Consider the following 20,538-nt stretch of genomic DNA (forward strand, 5'->3'; position numbering starts at 1 on the left):
GCCACGGCCGACCCCGCAGCCACGGCCATCAGGGATAGAACAGAAAGATATGGGCGGAGCCAGTTACTGCAGGGAACCTCCCCCAGCCACCACCGATTGGACAGGGAGACAGAAGTCACTCAATTGCTACATCTTTATTTGACGGCCCTACAAGACAGACTCCTCCTATTTGTATCAAGATAGACCCACCTCCCAGGCGTTTTACACAGATATCTATGAGAAGGAATAAAAATGATCTGTTGGAAGCTCATCTGTTGCTGTGCCATTGTATAGGAGTCCTGGGTAAGAAATCCTCATACACACTTGACTTCTGAAGTGGTAAGATGTAGGGCTGCTCTGTCTGTATCTACCCTGTATAGCAGGATAACTCACCTCTGACCCTACGAGGTCCGGAGCCTGCTGCTTCTCTGTTCTACATAATAATTAATTGCACACACCTGGTGTCCCAGGTCTAAATCAGTCCCTGATTAGAGGGGAACAATTAAAAAATGCAGTGGAACTGTCTTGGAGGGCCAGAGTGTAGTTTGAGGGCTGTGTTGTATACGTGGGTTTCCATGACAGACATGCAGAAACAGTTGTTACTTGGTGTTGCACTATGGATATGTCTGCATGTTTCTTTACGTGGATCCTTCCCTCAATAAGGCCAAACTCGTGTTTTGTCTATTTCTGTCTTTCCCCATGTCTGTTTTGTGTGTGTTAACGTGTTCTCTCCGTTCCCCTCCCTTCATCCTCCCCTGTTTCTCCCTCCTCTGTCCCTTGTTGTCCCACACTGTAAAGTGTCCACTCTGAAAATCTTTCCCCTTATGAGGAACAGACTGAAGGATAAGGACAAAGTCAAGTCCCTCTTTCGTCGTTCCATGTGTAAGAAACATGATGGGTCGATGTCTCGTGACTACCTCATCTTGGCTGCAACCTGCCTATTTTCTCATCATTAGCAAACTATTAGCCTGGGTCCCAGATCTGTTTGTGCTGTCTTGCCAACTTCTTAGGATTGAGAAGTCCATACAAAGTTGGCAAGACAGCACAAACAGATCTGGGACCCAGGCTAGTGAACTATGCTTTACCTTATTCTTTACTCTACCATTGTCTAAATGAATGCAGCAGAAATCCTCCTAGACAATACTCTGTGTAATTCCGTGTAGAGTTCTGCAAAGTGTGCAGCTTGGCAACCTTCCTATTATTGAGTTCAGCCATACTATTGCTATATATTGCAATTTTGATACCCATACCCACTCTTTCTCTCTGTTAGCATAAGCATCCGCCACCATAGATATTTTCACTCTTCTGTTCTCCATGCAGTTCTGTAGAGTTACACAAGAGGTCGAGGGAATACTGCATTGCAGAACACTGGTACCGCATAATGTTTTAGTTTCTCGGGACCACATTGCTGGAAGGCAGGAAGACTCTGACGGAGGTTGTGAGGCTAAAACCGTAGTTATTGATAAACGTCATACTTTTCAAGTGAAGTGTGTAGAACCTTCTCTCCTTTGAATGAAAGACAGGAAGGGAAAGAAAATATAGGACTTCCCCATTACCAGAGGCAACTCAAGTCATCTCTCTCCACCTCCACCCCCAGCCCTGAATGACCTGGACAAACTGAATGACTTGGTGTACACCTCAACCCTGTCTGAGGACCCTGAGCAGCTAGAGGGGTCAGAGATCAAGAATGACAGATCCAGGAGGGAGTCTATGACCTCATCCATGAGCGACTCCATCTTGTCCATCATCAACCATCAACACCAGCCGACCACCACTCCTTTGTTTTATCCCACCACCACTGCTGCTGCCGCTGCCACTGATAGCAATGAGCCATGTTTGACAGGTAGAGTCATTCCACCATCCATATTACGTCCTTCCATTTGACATCTTCATCAGCTATCTGCTATGAACACCTTTTGCTGTAGTTTTAAGAATCATGCTACAAGGGTACATTTGCTAAGGGGTTTGAGCTACAACGTCTCTGTAGGGATGTGTTGCTTCAAACATCTGCAATTCTGTTTGTTTGAATGAACACTACCACTTCCCATACGCTTCTCTTGCTTTTAACCTGACCAGTTTGACTGCCTCAGTCCTGGATACCCACACAGTGTTGTCTCATTTTCCGTCCCCTGCCATTTTGTGTTGCACAGACAAGGATTATAATGACAGTGCTGTGGCGACTGACTTTGACGACGGTGATGAACTACAAAACCACGGTAAACAACATCCCGCTAACTCATTATTTGAGGGTTCCCAAATGGCACCCTATTCAGTACACAGTGCACTACTTTTGACCAGAGCCCTATGAAGAGAATAGGGTGCCATTTGGGATGCAGAACATGTATACAGATGTATAAGGAGGTAAAATGAATAATAAATCAATATCTGTTAACATGACGTTTTTTCAAGTTAATCTCTTATTTTGCTCAAAGTAGGCATTAGTCTGAACAGCTTGATAATACTGCCCTCTATAGGCAGAAATAATGATACATGCATTTACTAGCTTGTATTGTCGCTTATGCTATGTTTATTTTACATAAAAAGTCTTTATAATACATTGTGAAAATGCATACATTTTCCAGACAGTTGTAATCAAGAGTGTAGCCTGCTGTTGGTGTAACCTAAAGAGACGTTCTCTCCGCGGTTCCCCCAGGTCTGAATGGCGTGCCGAGCCGTGCCCAGAGCCAGAGCAGCGGAGAGTTCAGCCTCGACAACGAACCCTGGTCCAACGGCAGTAGCCCGGTCCAGCCGCCTCCGTCATCCCGCCGCTCCTCTTCCTCCTGCCTTCCGCCTAGCGATACCTCCACCCCCCGACACACACGGCAGAACCCCTCGCCGACCACACACACACAGCAGCGATCCACTTCCTTAACACACACCAGCAGCAACAAACACAGAGAGAGGGTAGGAGTAAAGAACTCCTCACCTATTGCCATAGCAAACACCCAGGGTTCAGTTCCCTGTAGGGGGAGGGAGGTTGGTAGCACCCAGGACCCCTGGCCCAGAAGGAGTGTCCTCAGGAGGTGCGCCAGCGGGAGCAGAGCCCCCCAGCGCCCTTCCGATGGGAATGTCCCCAAAACAGCTCAGGGACAGGTTGCCGTACTATCTCGATCTGGATTAGGTCTGAACAAAGCTCCGGAGACCACCACCACCCGAGCCTCAGCCATGTCCCCGATCGCGGTGCTCTACGTCCAGGGTAAATCTTCCTCTGTGTCTGGGTGTCTCAACTGTTTCTCCACCCCGTTGGGGAAGGAGGCGCGTCTAAGAGGGCCATGGTCTCCTACCTCTCTACCCCGGGCCAGTAGCGTCATCTCAACAGCCGAGGGTTCCTCGCGACGATCCAGTGTCAACAGTGACTCTAGGGTGATGGCGAAAGTAGGTCCCTTACCTATCATGGAATCTGATGGGAGCCCGAATCAGGAGACGGACACGGTTAATCAGAATCAGAACAAGCAGAACAATCCAGAAGAACGAGACACTAATAATCAACCACCACCACCAAGCAAACCCCCCAGAGACCCAGCGGTAGCCACCGATCGACCCAAATCCACCTGCCAGGAATCCCTCTTCGGCGGCACCCCGTTCAACCTAGACTCTGTCTTCTCAGACACTATCTTTAGCGAGTCGGTAGTCACCACCACTACTAGTAACAACGGCAATAATAACGATAAGAACCAGACTTTCCTCTGTCTGAACCCAGAACTGGTGCGTAACGTCAGTTGCTCGCCGCTGAGTCAGGAGTCCACTAACGGCACGGCACCGGGACGCATGGACAATGTACGGAGCCAAAATGGAGGACAAGAAGACTGTGAGAGTAATACTGTGGAAATGACTCAGTGCTGATTGCTGATGACAAGCAGTTGGTAGTTGCATGTATACAGTCCTGTATTGTGTTCTGCAATAGATACAGGGAGTTGTGAATGTCAGTACCAACGTAGTACCAACCATTACCAACGTAGTACTAATCATTACCAACGTAGTACCAACATTGTTTAAAAGAGAAGCAAACATCATAATGATTTCCTATTGTGTTGATGCAATAACTGTTCTTCTCCTTATAGGTGCTTTTGAAGTAGTGATGTTTTGGTTTTAGGCACTTTTCACAATGAAGTCCTAGACATTATAACATTGTGTTATACAGTATTATAAGATCTCTGTTTTTGGGCTGAGATTATAGACTGTATATAATGATAAGATGAATTGAGAACATACAAAGACACATTCACATACTATACTTGTTTCTCTAATGTACAGATTTTTATATTTAGTCCAAATGAAGATGTAAATAAAATGTACTTTTAGGGAATAAGTTGTTGTTTTCAAAAAAGCACATCGACAGTCTTCCTTTGTTGTTTGACAAAAGTTTTCAGTATTATGCGGCCTATGTTTTTATTAGTATTTATAAGCCTGTGTTGATATTTCTGTTTTTATTTTTGTTTATAGGCCGTGTCAATCTACAAATGCTTAAACTCCCTATTCATATGTACTTTTTGTTGTTCCCACACAGTAGATCTAGTTATACACATAAACCCTTCAACCGAAAAACCATAGCTCTCTGTCCAGAGTGTTGATATTACATACAGACTAGTAGACAACATTTACATTACCATGTTAGTTCAGAACCCTGGACATTACAGTGAACTTATAACAACAAACACAATCAGTAATCATCTTATTAGGAAAAACACACCAATATGGTTCCTCGGTCGAGTGCCATGTCATGTGTCATGTCACATATCAAATCATGTGTCATGTCGTGTCATGTAGGGACTGAGTTTTTGTTTGGTTTGTTCAGTTTGTTTATTTGTTTGCTTTTCATTGTCTCTGCTTTATTGTCTCGGCAAAAATCAAATACTGAGATTGTCCTCAGTGAAGATGAAACCTTGTACATGTAAATGTGTGCAGGGACTTCAGGAGCCACAGTTGAATAAAGCCCTTTTCATTCCTTTAATATATTACGTTGAGTCTGTTTTGATTTCTTATTCTAGAAGTTATGAGTGAGAATGCACGTAATTCTCAAGAACATGTGCAGACAAAAATATAAGCGCAACATGCAACAATTTGAAAGATTTTACTGAGGTGCAGTTCACATAAGGAAATCAGACAATTGAATTAAATGCATTATGTCCTAATCCATGGATTTCACATGACTGGGCAGGGGTGTAGTCATGAGTGGGCCTTGGATGGCATAGGCCCACCCACCTGGCAGCCAGACCCACCCACTGGGGAGCTAGGCCCAGCCAATCAGAATGAGTTTAGCCCTACAAACGGGGTTTATTACAGACAGAAATACTCCTCGGCCCCTGGTGTGGTCTGCCAAATTCGCTAAAACGTCATTGGAAACAGCTTATGGTAAAGAAATGAACATTGAATTCTCTAGCCACGGCTCTGGTGAACATTTCCGCAGTCAGCATGCCAATTGCACGCTCCCTCAAAACTTCCGACATCTGTGGCATTGTGTTGTGTGACAAAACTGCTCATTTTAAAGTGGCCTCTTATTTTCCCCAGTACAAGATGCACCTGTGTAATGATCATAATGTTTAATCAGCTTCTTGATATGCCACACCTGTCAGGTGGATGGATTATCTTGGCAAAGGAGAAATGCTCACTAACAGGGATATAAACACAACATTTGAGAGAAATAACATTTTTGTACATATGGAACACTTCTGGGATTTTATTTCAGCTCATGAAACATGGGACCAACACTTTAAATGTTGCGTTAACATTTGTGTTCAGTGTAGTTACATTGTAACAGACTGTCAGCAAAAGTGTTCAGTTTTTCCACAATGTTCCATGTTTCTGAAGGTCACAGTGCAGTGACTCATTGACAAGTACTGAAGTTGAACTGCTAAACCACTGCATTTGTTGTTGAATTCTACGACATTTGATGATAAATCTGGATGTGTAACATGAGTGACCCTCATTAGAGATCTATTGTGGTTTCAATGAAGATACAAAACACATTCAAATAAAATTCTACAAAATTTACTGAAGATAGAAATGGATGGGGTGGGGGCTTAGGGATCAGGGTTGGGGTCAATTCATTTTCAATTCAGTCAATTCAGTAAGTAAACTGAAAATCCAATAGCAATTCAAATTTACCTCATTGCCTCCTATGAGAAACAATTGGAATTGGAATTTCAGTTTACTTCCTGAATTGACTGAATTGATCTGGAATTCACCCCAACCCTGGTAGGGTTCGGTGTGGGGGAGAGTGGCAGGGGTATAGGTGGCGTTGAGGAGAAACAGAAGCATCATTCTGGATGCCTTCAGCAGTGAGTGAGTTTCCTCAGTGGGCGACTTCAGCATTGAGGCAGTCAACCAAGTGAATGTGCTCCTTCTTGGAAGCCACTTTGGCCTGAAAAACAGACAAGTAGACAATAGAGAAAAATATTTGAAAGACAACCATTAACACTGGATATTAGTATAACAATAGTTAATAAATGATAACATATTACAGTACAAAAGACTATATAAGTATTACTGACAGGCTTCCTGTTCTTTCTTGTGAACAGTCTCCGTAGAGATGAGACGAATCCACCCCTTGTATTCTTCTGATTGGCAACAGCAGTGGATGAAACAATGTGGCCATCAGCGGTAGAGGTACACATTTTCTCAGCAGAGTGCTCCAGGCTGGTAGCAATAGCATCAACTTCATGGACCGAAGCATTGCAACTCTCGGTTGAAAACATAGAAAAAGTGATGACTAGTCTACTTCTCTTGGTTGAGACATCAGCCACATGGACCTCAGGTTGGTTGGAGTCTCTCAGTGTGGAATCATCACGATCCTTCACTCTAGCGTCACTGCTGAACAGCTCCTGAGACACTAGGCCTGCAGCAGACTGGATCAGGTCATTCTCCACGATGGCAACACTGGTGGACAGAACTTGAGACACTAGGCCTGCAGCAGACTGGATCAGGTCATTCTCCACGATGGCAACACTGGTGGACAGAACCTGAGACACTAGGCCTGCAGCAGACTGGATCAGGTCATTCTCCACGATGGCAACACTGGTGGACAGAACCTGAGACACTAGGCCTGCAGCAGACTGGACCAGGTCATTCTCCACGATGGCAACACTGGTGGACAGAACCTGAGACACTAGGCCTGCAGCAGACTGGATCAAGTCATTCTCCACGACGGCAACACTGGTGAACAGAACCTGAGACACAAGGCCTGTATCAGACTGGATCAGGTTGTCTTCCTCGATGGATACACTGGTGGACATAACCTGAGGAGTCTGCAGGAGTGTCAGTGGCTCCCACTCATCCAGGAAGAAGCTCTCTACAGAGGGGAAGCTTCTTCCTTTCAGAGCTGGGGGAATGTAGGGGGTGTACCCAACAGTCCAGAGCAGAGAGCTGTCGATGGCATTTGCGTAGTGGTACTTGTCACCAAGTACCTCTGCAACGCTCTGACGGATGTTCTGACTCTCTGAATCTGGATCGCCACGGGTGTTGAGTTCGGTTACCGTTGAGATCCACCCTGAAAGAAACACCAACACAGGGTTAACTAAAATTATTTCAGCATTATTCTTCATTGCATTCTTCATATTCTTCATGCATCTCAATAACATCTTATTTCTCCTGAAGTGTGCACTCATTCAATACTTTCAAAAAATCTAAAAACATTGGCTAGTACCATATTAACCATATTTAATATACCAGTCATTTCCTTTCAAATCAGTGAAGGGAGGTGAACAAGTGCACATTTTGGGTGGAAGGAGAGATACTTGGGACATATAGTATTTCATTGGCCTAAGTAACACCATAGTCAGCTGGGAAACCTCATTTTGCATGGTTACATTGTTTGGTAACTAACAACAAACGCCTAAAGCCAAACCTTCTACGTTTTTTTATTTTCTTTCCACTAAGAATCACACATTTAATTAATATTTGTATTTAAAGACGGAAATGTATGTTATTGTTCCTACCTGAATTGACTTCGTTGTCCTTAATGGAACAATGTCTGTCTTCAGGGAAGATGAATGAAAAGCTTGCGAGATGGAATACGTCATTACACATTGTTTCGAATCGGAATGGAATTCTAATTCGGTTTTCCACAAGCTATAGCCATAAACAAAATGTAAACAAGTTTAATTTCTTATTTTTAATTGATTATAAAACATCGAGTAAGCTAGTGTCATAACACCATAACAACGTTTATGCATTACTGCAAAGAGGCCGTGCGTAAAAGCGCGGGACGTGCGCACTGTCACAGAAATGAGTGCCCTCAGCCCTGCGCTTTTCCTCACCTGGGAAGTGTAGGCGTATCCGCGCCTATAGTTCACCAAGAACATTTAGAAAATAATAGTATTTTAGGCAGAGGCTCAATACTTTATGCCAATGCAATGGCATATGACTGAGGCTCCACACACATGTGTAGTAGAGTATTTGTTCAGGTAACATTGTACTGCGATATATATGAACATTACATATTTAGCAGATGATATTGCAGGTGTAACGAAATGCTTGTGTTCCTAGCTCCAACGGTGCAGTAATTTAAATGAGATGGTAGGCCTACTTAGCAGTAGTCAGCTACACATGAAATATCAAATGATTATTCATGAAATAGGGTAGGAACTCCTACAGGGATTCCTAATATGGGCATCCCCTTGAATTCAACAGCTGATAAAAGCATTATCATAAGTGCTCCTAACTTTGCTTGCTGGATGATTCTGCAACTTCGGGCATTTTGTCCCTGCAAGCTTTCAGAAATTAAAACTTCATAACTGTCACACCCTGGCCTTTGTTATATTGATTTTCTTTATTAGTTTAGTTAGGTCAGGGTGTGACATGGGGGATGTTTGTGTGTTTTGTCTAGTTTAGGGAATGTGTGTATTGTTTAGGGGGTTTTGTAGTATGTATGGGGTTGTGTTCAGTGTAGGTGTTTAGGAAAGTCTATGGTTGCCTGATTTGGTTCTCAATCAGAGACAGCTGTTTATTGTTGTCTCTGATTGGGAGCCATATTTAAGGCAGCCATAGGCTTTAGGTGTTTGTGGGTAATTGTCTATGTTTAACGTTAGTAGCTTGTGTGTGCACTTTCGTTTATAGCTTCACGGTCGTTTATTGTTTTGTTAGTTTTGTAAGAGTGTTTCGTGTTAAGTCTTCGTCTAATAAAAGGAAGATGTATGTCTCTCACGCTGCGCCTTGGTCCGCTTATTATGACGATCGTGACAATAACACACCACTTTACCAGTAATATAATTGTCTTTGATTTGTCTAGAAACCATATCTGATAATGGCTGCGATCATACATTCAGGAATTTATATATTTTTGTCATTTTTCTCAGACAGCCATTTCCATGATGTCATTAAACATCCATTTTAGTTGAAAATTAAATGTCATACAATGAATTTATATCACATTTATTATACATTTGTACATGAACTTGTATTGAATATTATTTTAAGTGATTTTTTTTAGGTTTTCCTAATATTAATAATTCATCACGACGCCTGAATGTATAAACTTTCCTTTGTGACATCTAAAAGCATTTATTTATTATGAAAAATAAGATATTTCCACCCAACCTTTTTGTGAGATTTTGATAACAACCATATGATTTCCCTATCTAAAACAAATGACATCTATGTCAAAAAAATGCATGAAAATACATTTTTATTGCAAACAACAACCATTGTTAAACATTTATTTAATATAAGAGAAAAGTAAGATTCCAAAACTAGCGTATGGGCAGAGCTCAAGGAAGTAGGCTAGTGTTTTTATGAGATGGCCCTAGATAGCAGAGGGTTCAATGCGCATAGAAAAGCTCAGTGAACAAAGGAAAACTATATAATTTGTAGTATATCCAACACAGGTGTGGAGGGTCACCTGAATGTGAGAATCATCAAAGTGAACTGCCTGGATTTCACTGGTGTATTTACACAGGTAGTTCTCTGCCAAGTCAATCTGCACGATGATCCCCTCTTCCCGCAGATTCTCTTTTAATTCTCTCAGTTTGGAGTATTGGTGTGGAATGTTGTACACGTGTTTCCCCAACTTCTCTTTCAATCCTTTGGAGAAGTCCTCCAGTAGAATCTGCAGTGTGCCACACTCCCTTTCTTTTACTGTCAAATGTACAGTGAACTTCTCCATGTTTCTCTAATTGTTGTTCTTCTTCTCTCTCTCCAGCTTTGTTTTCCCAACCAAGCCACCATGTCTGCTCAACAGCATCAAAGTCAGATGTTTTAAGCTCTTTGGCTTGACAAAGGGAGCACTCTGTGTACATGCACTCCTTCTTCAGGTTCTCACAGCACAAAGACTCAATAAGGTTCTCACAGCACAAAGACTCAACTAGGTTCTCAATGTTGCTGCAGCTGATCACTTTGTGATGCTGTAGTTTGTCAGCCATGAACTGGAGGTTGGCATGGGTTTTGCAGAGGCATGTGTCCCTATCCTGGACTGTTGGCATGACAACCCAAAAAAGGACATATTTTGCAGAATTCATAGTAGGACATTTTAATCTCTGAATATTCCCTCTTAAATGTCTGAAAAGAAGTGCATCTGCTTTTTTTTCTTGTTCCTCGTTAGTGTGTCCTTTTCCCCTGTTGTTGCTCTGCTGTTGTCATCACGTTCATAGAATCTAGTCATTTTCTCTTCTGTGGCTGTGCTAATTGTTCCACTGCTTTTTTCTTGGAGTATTGAAGACTTGTTGGCCTGTTTTCATTTGCCCTCATTGCTTTTGCTGAAAATCCAAATTCTCTGTTTGCGGCTTTGACCAGGCCATACTTTCTCAGGATGTTGCCTCTGAGCATTTTTGAAGCCACTTGTTTGTCCTTGGCACTGCACATTTTTTTATACTTTGGCTTTAACTCTGCAATGATGGCATTTTGAAACAATAAAATCCTTCTCAAGATCTTCGGAGTTCCCGCCATTAGCTGTTTTGTCTGTCTTTGGGGAATCTTGTCTCTCCATTTTCTTTATCAGTTGATCGTACATTTTTTGGTATTTCTCAGCTTTCCTTAAAGCTTATCAAGTTTGACATTTGCCATGCAAAGATCTTTGTATGTTTTTGAGCAAACTCTTCCAACCTTTTTCCTTGCAGCAAGTATTCGACTTCTCATTCCTGTTGCAGACAATGAGGAAGGGGTATCAGGGCATGCATCGGGGGCAGGTAAGGCAAGGGCAGATATGTTGGCCTCATTTTCTGGCTGCAAGTCATTTGGTGACTAAGGTGTTGTGTTGCCTGATAGGTAGGTCTCCATTGTAACTGTTCTCTTTAAAGTCTGTCTTCTATTTCATTGGTTGCATTTCCATTGCTTTCTCTTACATCTTTGTTGTCGCTTTGTAAGCTCAGAGAGATATCACTTCTCCCTTCTCTTTTTTCTTCCAGTATCTCTCCCTGTCTTTTTGCAGATGTTACTGGTATCGTATAGGTTCATTTTTAATTTTGTTTCTATGTCTGTGACCTCTGTGCTGTTTTATGTGGCATCTTCTAAAAACAATTAATATATATATATATATATATTATTTTAATGGCTAACTACTTAAGTTCTCAACTTGTGCACACCTTGGAGGATTGTCTAGATTAAACTAATTTAAAACATTATTAAATAAGCCTAAAGTTTAAAAAAAATACAATTAATAACATAATGGACTTTAGTCATTTCCACCACAGTTAAGTTTGTGATGGAAATGACTGTGATGGAAATGAGCTTCTACAGTTATTGGAGAAAAATGACAGGCTGCTTAGCATGCTTTGGCTAGTATTACAGCTAGCACATAGTTTACACTAAATACATCAAATATATAAAAAAAATATTAAATTCTACCACGAATTAAATAAATTATAGCTTGTTTGGAAATGACTGACAATAAAAAATATTCTCTACACAAACAATATGTACCTAGATTTTTCTTTAGCTTCTGGACATCACATCTCGAACAACTGTCTGCTGCAGCCATGTGCTTCAGTGTCACAATACGGTAACTAAATTAAATTAACATTCTCTTGAAAAAACATTAACGAGGAACTTGCCCTCAGTGGTGGACATGTTTGTGTAAAAAACAATATAAAGGGCATACTCACAATAAATATTGATATATATTTCATTTAATTGACACTTTCTCGAGTAGATAACCTTGTATAATGTGTAATTATTCATGTTTTATAATAGAAAAACATAGTAGAAGCTCAAAAATCTGGGACATGGACAAGGGCAAAACAGTGAAATTGAGGTATAAAATGCATATGAAAAGTAGCTAAAATACTTGACAGAGGTGTTAAAAAAATCTGGAGCGATTGCAATGTGAATTTAATATAATACTTATAAAGAACAACAATATATATATTTTTTTTAAAGTAAAATCCACAATATGTACCAAGAGGACATAGAAGTGCCCGTAGTTGAAGAATCCCCCTTGCTACTCCATCCTAAGGAACTGCAATCTCAGGAAAAGTGCACATTGTGCAGCTTTTTAAAACGTTGCAGTTATTACACCAGGCCGGGTGACGTAATAAATCACGTGACACAACGCGGAAGTCGATTATTGTTACAGTCCGGAGGCGATATTGTTCAGAGCTCTGTTGTGACTCTAACTGGCACAGCCAACTAGTTCAACTGGAGTGGTGGAAACAATTGCATCTTTTAGCGCGGAGAGTGTATCCAGGAGTTGCCAAAATGCTCAATGCACCTGCCGCCGAGAGAAATAAGGAACCCATCCTTGCGGTGCTCCGTGAGAGTGTGGATACGGCGAAACCGTTGAATGCACTGGAGATATCGTCTGGTACGGGGCAACATGTCACCCACTTCGCACAGGGTTTACGAAATATTACCTGGCAGCCGTCAGAATTTGACCGACAATCTTTAGCCAGGTGAGTTTAAAGAGTTTTTATTAGCTTACAAATGAATATATAATCTGGTAACGTTAGGCATAACGGTTCAGTGAGTCCAGATCTGAGTTGTTTTTCCCCAAAATCCAAAGCTGACCGTTATTCAAAATAGGTTACTATGAATTCATGTTGATAATAATAGTAGGCCTAACTCTTTCTTTAGGCCTATATCAGCAGCTATTATTTTTTTGTTGATGCTTACAATGAGAATGATCTATTTTGTCCCCGCCACCAGTATAGACGCATACAGAGCGCATCACAACCTGCCGAACGTGAAGCCTGCCATCCACCTCGACGCCTCTCTACCCTGTGAAAACTGGGGTGGGATCCAGCCCGAGTCCTTGGACCTGGTACTCAACATCAACATGATCCATATCTCCCCTATGGCCTGCACTGAGGTGAATACTGTTTAGGCCTACATATTGTCTATAGAGATACTCTTATAAATACACAGTTAATGGTCCACTAACTGATGATACATGATACTTTTATTGCATACTACTCATTATCGTGTGATGTTATGTTTTTACTCACAGGGTTTGTTCAAAGGAGCGGGAACCATCCTGAAACCACAAGGAGTACTGCTGACATACGGGGTATATTATAATGGTGTTACAAGCACAGTGTTGCCTATATCCTCAACCTGATGTTGGCAGTAAATAAACATGTAGAAGAAAAGATGTTGGAAGCAATATTTGTGTATTTCCCATATTTCGAACTGGGACTCCCTAAAAATATGCAACTTTGATATACCTTTTCGTTGCAGGTTAGGAGAACTTACGCAGCAGGTTACAAAAATTAACGTAGCAAGTTAGGAGAATTAGGTTAAGGTTAGGGAAAGGATTAGGGAAAATGCTCTCCTAAACTGCTACTAAAAGTCACTTGTATCGAAGTGGCGTGTTTTTAGGGAGTCCAATTTAGAACTCACTGTGAAAAATTGCCCTCGTGAACTTGTCTTACGTCTTCTAATATTGTCTCTCTAGCCCTATGCGTTAAATGGACAGATCACTCCACAAAGCAACATCGACTTTGACCTCAGTCTAAGGTCGAGGTAAGTGAGAACTACAATAATGCCGGAATCTGAATAGATCTGCTATTTGACCACACATTATCGAAGCAAATAACTATAACTGTTGATGTCTTATAGAAATCCAGAGTGGGGTCTACGGGACGTCACCCTGCTCAGGTCTGTGGCAGAGAGGAGTGGCTTGTTCCTGGAGAAAATGGTAAGAAGCGATACTCCAAATATCAGTCATTTAGGATTTTCATAATGATGTGAATGAAACCCAATGATCTGCGTAAGTAACACAAACATGTTAAATGAACTGTGTCAGACCAAATGTATTCTAATAGCAAAAGATGCAACATTGAAACATACATTACCCATTTCTTACTTCAAAATGTGTGAAGGCTTATAACCACTTTCTCTTGTCGTAACGTTAGGTTGACATGCCAGCTAACAACAAGTGCCTTCTGTTCCGGAAGGAGAGTCTGGTGTGAAGTCTACTGCCGACTCTGGGGTTCCATTCCAACATCACAAATGCACCATCACGCTCCTGTCTGTACAGGGTATAACATGACCAGTAATGGATATTTAACACTTGGTTGAAAATTAACCTGAACTGATACCTTATTTGAATCAATGACAAATCCAATAATTCCCTCACCTTCCAACTCCTATCTCCAGAAGTCATTTCCGCATAGGTGATTTGTTTGGTAACTTCAAAATGTATGGCGCTCGCTTTTATTGATTAAAATGAATAGGATTGTTGTAGGAAGGTGCTTTTGCATGACACCCACATCAGAAAAGTGTAGAAAAAAGCATTACATTTTTTTTCAATCAACTTGGAGTATTAATTTACTATTAAGAAGTATGCATTGATGTTATGGGATTTCAATCAAAAGAGAAACATTACACCACTTCAGCATAGAATTATCACTAGAAAACAGTACGGCACGTTACAGTGAATACACATGAAACATTACATTTGAATAAACCTATTTGAATAATGGTATTTACACACCTCGATTTGATTGTGTTATGTACAACATTGGCATTGTTTGAAAAGTCCGTGCTGGATTTTTCTGGGCAATGAAAACGGCGTCGGAAAGAAATGCACTGTAATTTGATACAGTACATCATGGCACAAACTCCACCAGGGAGTTTCTCACAACCTGTAGGGTGCATTCCATTTCAGAAAATGTCATTGTAGGGATATGCCATTGTATATTAGTCTTGCTATGACAGCCCAAGTTGAGGTGATCAGTCCTAGGGCTCTATTCTATCTGTCTCGCTGAAGCGTTACAGATTGCGTGATAGAAATGTGAAGGTCATTTCCTATTGAGCCGACATTTGCAGTGTTTACCGTGAATGCAGTCTCCTCTAATGCGGGAGAATTGCCTTTAAATTTAAATCACACTGTAACCTCTGAACTTCCGAGATACGAATCGAATAGAGCCCCTAGTCCCGGAACCTCTGCAGCATCTCACAGGTCCTCTTCTCCAAGACTTCATGAATCCTCTTCAGCCTCTTATCGGAGATGGGTCTGACGTAGCTGTCGGGTTGTATCACGGCCATGCCGTCCTGTACATCCCCCATGACCAATAGGGGGCCCTCCTCCATGGTGATGTTGGGGCAGGGGCAGCTCCAGTCCATCTTAGCCAGGGTCACCTCCAGGTGACGGGTGTTAAAGAATGCCAAGCCCATCTTCTCGTCACGGAGGATCTTCTCTAGACTGAACCGGGCGATCCCAGAATCGAGGTCCTCGATCAGTTCCGTCAATCGGCCGACGATGGCGAAATCGCTCCGGCACAGGCTCGGGACTATTTTACCTTTGACCCGGCATGTTTTGCAGGCTCGTCGTTTGGACTGCGGGCAGTTTGCCTCGCACTCCTTCTTGGATCGGAAGCGATTGCTGTTGCCATGGCAACCGCCATAAGCAAAGGCCTGGCATTGTTTCAAGAGGGAGTTCCAGGCCCAATGGGCCTCCCAGCTCTTGCAGGGGCCCTGGACCGCAGGTAAGGAACAGATCCCCATCCCCTCCCTCTGGCAGGATGCCTGGCACTCCTCGTAGGTCTCGAAGCGGTTGCGGCTGTCATCACAGCCCCCGTTGGAGAAGGCCAGGCAGGTACCTTGCTCGGCGTCGTAGTACCAGTCAACATGGCGCTCGGCAGAACACTCCCGCCGGTCCACCTCCGCCAGGCAGTCGGCGGGCGAAAACGGGGGCCCCATGGGCATGCCCGCCATCTCGGGGTCCTCTGAGAAGATGTCGTCCTCGGTCCGACGGATGACAGAGAGAGGGTAGTTGGCGCGGAGGACCCCGGCTGCATTTCGGGCGACGCAAGTGTAGATGCCTGTGTCCCACACCTGGGCGTTGTAGACGACTAGCTGGCCGATGTTGGTGATGACCACGTTGCCGTACATCCGGTCGGGCCGCATTACCAGGCTCTCGTGGCGCTCGCTCTGCTTCTCCCAGGTCACGACGGGCCGCGGGACACCCATTACATCGCAGTGGAAGCTCACCGTGCCGCCTATGTAGACCGACTGGTGGCTGGGATTGGAGAAGAGCGTTGGGGGAATGGGGTCTTCCAGGAAGGACGTCAGCGTTGGATTGGCTGTTGTGTCCTGGGGAAGTGGACTTGCTTGAGGCCCGGATAAATGAAACCGGCAGGTCACCACAGTTAGTGTCACACCTTGTGTACATGCCTCAGCGTCCATGTAACACTTGTTGAAGTAGGTGAGTCCGTCGGAGGCACAGGTGAAGCTGGGATCCTTCTCGCAGTGGTCCTGGCACTTGCAGATGGGCTGGCCCTCCCAGATGTCACAGGTGGCCCCCTGTTGGCTGCAGATGAAGCCCTGGCATGTGGCGATTGAGCCCTGGCCCCCGGAGCCCTTCTCTCCTCCGCCCTGGCCATCCGGCTGAGCAGGGGTGCCATCAGAGAAACGGGCGGCCACACAGCTGAAGAGTCCACACACATTGGTGCAGCATTTCTCAAAGCCAGCACAGTCCTGGGGAATAACAACAGGCATTTACTGAGGCAAAAATACATAGTATATTTCAATACAACAAACACCAAGTGGTAGGCCTAATAAAATAAATAGAAAATGTAATGAACGTGTAGTCATACAGTATAACACATTTCCTTACAATTGTTTAAGTTTGTCATAAACAAATGACAGACAATGGATTGTGGAATTAAATATTGAATACATATAAATGCCTCACCTCGTCAACTTCACATTCCCGTTCGCAGGTGCTTTGTGCATCAACCCAAAGGTTAGCATTCAGCTTGTTGGGACAAACTCCTGGATGTTCCACTTTGGAACCAGCTAGACTTGCACTCCACGTCTGTTGTGGAAATACGCAGAGGCAAACCAAAAACACAAGAGAGGACCAACCAACGCGTCCTGATAAGAGTCCTTTTGGGTATATAAGTGCTTTTGGCTGGTTTGTGTCCACGTTCTTTCCACCTCCAACCCCTCGACGGCTGAGGGAAGATATATTCATTTTAAAAGGAACGTTTCTTGAAAGTCATCCATCAACAAGTTCCATAACTTCCGTGCAGCCCCTCAGGAAAATACGTCCATTTTGTTCAAATGCAGCCATCCAGTTTGTGCGTAACCAATCTGGGTACAAGTGACAATTTGTCGCTCGCCACGCAAGATAAACGGTTCTCAAATTTCAGATGAATAAACCATTGTCCAACAAAAAAGATCTCCCTCTGCGCTGTACATTGATTCAACAAGTTGCCTCGAATAAGAGGACAAATATAACATCTGTGAACCACTCTGGTTTGATAAAATCGCAAAACCGTTAGACTAAAACAAAAACTGCAACAAAAAAATCAGGCTATATCTACGCTGACTTCCAAGGCGTGCGGAGTCAACTCACTACACAAAGAGATAGAGACGCAATATCGGTTTTGGTGTGACTAGAGGTAGGGAAGGGCAGCGCCTCTGACCGCCCCCATGGTTGTCCAGTGTCTGAAACTTTTATGAAGCAGCACCATGCGCTAAGCAACTGGACAAACATTGTAAAGACATCAAAGGAATCTTGATAAGGCGGTGTTGTCAAGCTGTCCCAACAACAGTACGCACGGGGCCAACATTCCGGTGAGAAATCCATCAATGTTTCATGCGTCCAGACTAAAACTCTAGAAGTGTTGCTCATAATGCTCATATAAATGGGCCACGATTGAGAAGTTCCCTAACAGGAGGTACTTTTTGTTTGCTAGTGAACCCATGCACTGGCTTTATCTTGGCCAGGTCGCAGTTGCAAATGAGAACTTGTTCTCAACTGGCCTACCTGGTTAAATAAAAGGTTAAATCAAATAAATGCACACTGATAAATACGTTGACATAAGTGTCTAATTACGTTTTTTACGCAATCCACTTTTACGCAATGATTAGCCTATGGTGTAATTTGATCCAGTTTATCTAGAACATATAAAATGTTGATATTAAATATTGAATATGTCATGAACATAGACAACTTTTTAAATGTGGGATTAATAAGACTAGATAGGCTATCTGAATGAGAAAGAATCAAACATTTTGAGGAGGCGCGCACAGCAGAACTGGCAAGAAATATGCGCAACTTGACACTGATAGTGCATGCATAGAAACATGTTTACGTTTGGTTGTGTTCAAGTCGAAGTCTAGACGCGTCGGTCAGTTTACACCCATCATTCACACAAAGCTCAGAGATGCCACGGTCAGGTGGCAAGACGTAAAGCGACACATTTTCAATGGTGTGTGACTCATCTTTGTCTCCACACGGCTCAAAGGGCTATGAGAAGCAAACTCCCCTCGCTTTCATTGAACGTGACCCTTCAACCTTCGCGTGACTTTTGACCGCCTGCATTCAGAGCCGCTGCGGAGAGTCCGCGAGCCAGGGGCTGGCGAGCCAATAACCCCGGGGCGACTAATCAATTCAGATCCCCCACCGTTTTACTTCACTTGAGTTTGATACCGACAGCCAAGGGGTCGGAGAGGACAAAGACAAACAAAAAATTCCCACCGCTCGCGCACTGACACTGTCAAAGCTTTGAATAGCCAATAATATCACCACAAAACTCAAGCTAGCAATACAACCAGATAAAAGAACACATTACGGCACAACGGGGACTGTGAAGAGACATCTATTTTTTTTAAATATATTTTGTATTGTAATTTGCACTGTATTATGTAGGTAAGTGCACTAGCGGTTCTGGGGCAGGGGGGCCAGTGCCCCTGTGACAACAATTTTGGACCACCTTGTAGCCCCCCCTAAATGTGGAGTATGAAATAATTTTTGCTATCGTTCTTTTTTTACATCCGTTATTAGACAGTGGCAACGATGATGATTATGAACATGGTCTTTTGCCTGCTAATGCCTGCAATGCAGTGAAGAAAACGATGACAACAATAACGTCTAATGTAGCTGGCCCCTCTAACAGTACAACTGGCCCCAAGCTGGGCCCCCCCAGTTGAAATGGTCTAGAACCGCCACTGGGTAAGTGGCCTTGCACGAGCCATTGCTTGTGCGAGCCAGAACGGCTCGCAGGGTAGGAGCCAGAACGGCTCATAGGGCAGGAGCCATCTCCTGTTTTCTGAAGCGTGAGGCAGAAACAGGTGACATGGTATTGTGTATATTATTTGTTGCGTTTTGTTTCCTGTTTGGTCCTCAGGAAGAGTAGGGTAAGTACTAAATATGCGCATGAGCACAACTTAATCAACTAATCAAAAATATACAATACAGTTATTCAGTAATAAATGATTTTGAATAAAAAAGTACAACAGTTTAATTTGGGGAAAACCATTGCTTTCCATGGCAGCTATGCAGCCACATTTATTTGCAAAACCGTTCATCCTCCTTACAATCAACTCAGCAGCTTATAGCACATACAGGTAGTGCTTATAATACCCTGAATAATGATTATTTTCCTTGACATTTTATTTAATAAAAGGGCGTAGAAACAGAGAAAAATGGCATGCATTGGTTTTCATCTCTCTTGCAGTGAGCATAGGGAATGTCTCAGTGTAAATACATTAAGAATTGTGTCCTTTACAAAAATATAAGACACCAACAAAAAAACAGAATATTATCAATAAACAAATGGGTATAAATAAAATTGTGAATATGAACTCTTTTTTTATTAAGCCTGTATGGAATTTGCTTTATGTGGATACATTTAAGTTTACTGGAGTCCAAAGTTAGTAAGTCACAAGTTAACATAACCACTTATCAAAGTGATTCAGATGAAAGATATTTTAGCCCTTTGCGGCATTCCCCAAAAATCCTACTGATACTTCAAGATAAATCATGATACCGGTAAAAAGCCAGGCACATATTGGTTACTCACAGGTCACTCAGGTCAAAGGGCCATGAATGAGCAAACAGACTTGGATCAACACAGGTTTTCACCATTGGCTCTCTGATCAGCATTAAAGGTGGACTCAGCTAAATGACATTGCCACGAGCAGCAACGTCGACATGGAGATGATCAAGATGCAAGACTTCACTCTCACACAGTATCTATGTTCACGTCACACTGTTCACAGCCTGGTAGCCACGGGACAATAACAGCATAGAAGTAGAGCCTCACGCTTAGTTGTATTGGAAGTTCCCCCCCTATGCGGTTTACTTTCTGCATCTACGTCATATTGCTGAGTATACCTTTAAAATGCAAACAGTGAGGGAGAGCAGTCTGATATTGAACCCATTATTCTGAAATGAAAACA

At 42.9% G+C, this 20,538-nt stretch overlaps 2 protein-coding genes across 2 annotated transcripts; one reads left to right on the forward strand and one right to left on the reverse strand.

The window, feature by feature from the left end:
• The first annotated feature begins 12,463 nt into the window (after window positions 1-12,463).
• LOC120032570 (methyltransferase-like 26) lies at window positions 12,464-14,834 on the forward strand. Its single transcript, XM_038978710.1, has 6 exons — window positions 12,464-12,797; window positions 13,051-13,213; window positions 13,352-13,411; window positions 13,799-13,866; window positions 13,963-14,041; window positions 14,259-14,834. Exons 1-6 carry the CDS (start codon window positions 12,604-12,606, stop codon window positions 14,313-14,315), a joined length of 621 nt encoding a protein of 206 aa, XP_038834638.1. The 5' UTR covers window positions 12,464-12,603; the 3' UTR covers window positions 14,316-14,834.
• Window positions 14,835-15,003: 169 nt separating this feature from the next.
• Window positions 15,004-17,323, reverse strand: LOC120032492 (WAP, Kazal, immunoglobulin, Kunitz and NTR domain-containing protein-like). The gene is made up of 2 exons (XM_038978596.1): window positions 17,042-17,323; window positions 15,004-16,824 (listed from the first exon to the last, which is right to left on the reverse strand). Exons 1-2 carry the CDS (start codon window positions 17,321-17,323, stop codon window positions 15,277-15,279), a joined length of 1,830 nt encoding a protein of 609 aa, XP_038834524.1. The 3' UTR covers window positions 15,004-15,276.
• Between the last annotated feature and the right edge of the window lie 3,215 nt (window positions 17,324-20,538).

The sequence above is a fragment of the Salvelinus namaycush genome, chromosome 39 (genome assembly GCF_016432855.1).
Source record: "Salvelinus namaycush isolate Seneca chromosome 39, SaNama_1.0, whole genome shotgun sequence".
NCBI lineage: Eukaryota > Metazoa > Chordata > Actinopteri > Salmoniformes > Salmonidae > Salvelinus > Salvelinus namaycush.

Bases quoted from the DNA above. Each gene is read 5' to 3' on its own strand.
- LOC120032570 (XM_038978710.1), top strand. From the start codon at position 12,604: ATGCTCAATGCACCTGCCGCCGAGAGAAATAAGGAACCCATCCTTGCG. The intron at 12,798-13,050 runs GTGAGTTTAAAG...CCCCGCCACCAG, and splicing joins GACCGACAATCTTTAGCCAG to TATAGACGCATACAGAGCGC. The intron at 13,867-13,962 runs GTAAGTGAGAAC...GATGTCTTATAG, and splicing joins GACCTCAGTCTAAGGTCGAG to AAATCCAGAGTGGGGTCTAC.
- LOC120032492 (XM_038978596.1), bottom strand. From the start codon at position 17,323: ATGAATATATCTTCCCTCAGCCGTCGAGGGGTTGGAGGTGGAAAGAAC. The intron at 16,825-17,041 runs GTGAGGCATTTA...GTTATTCCCCAG, and splicing joins GGGAATGTGAAGTTGACGAG to GACTGTGCTGGCTTTGAGAA.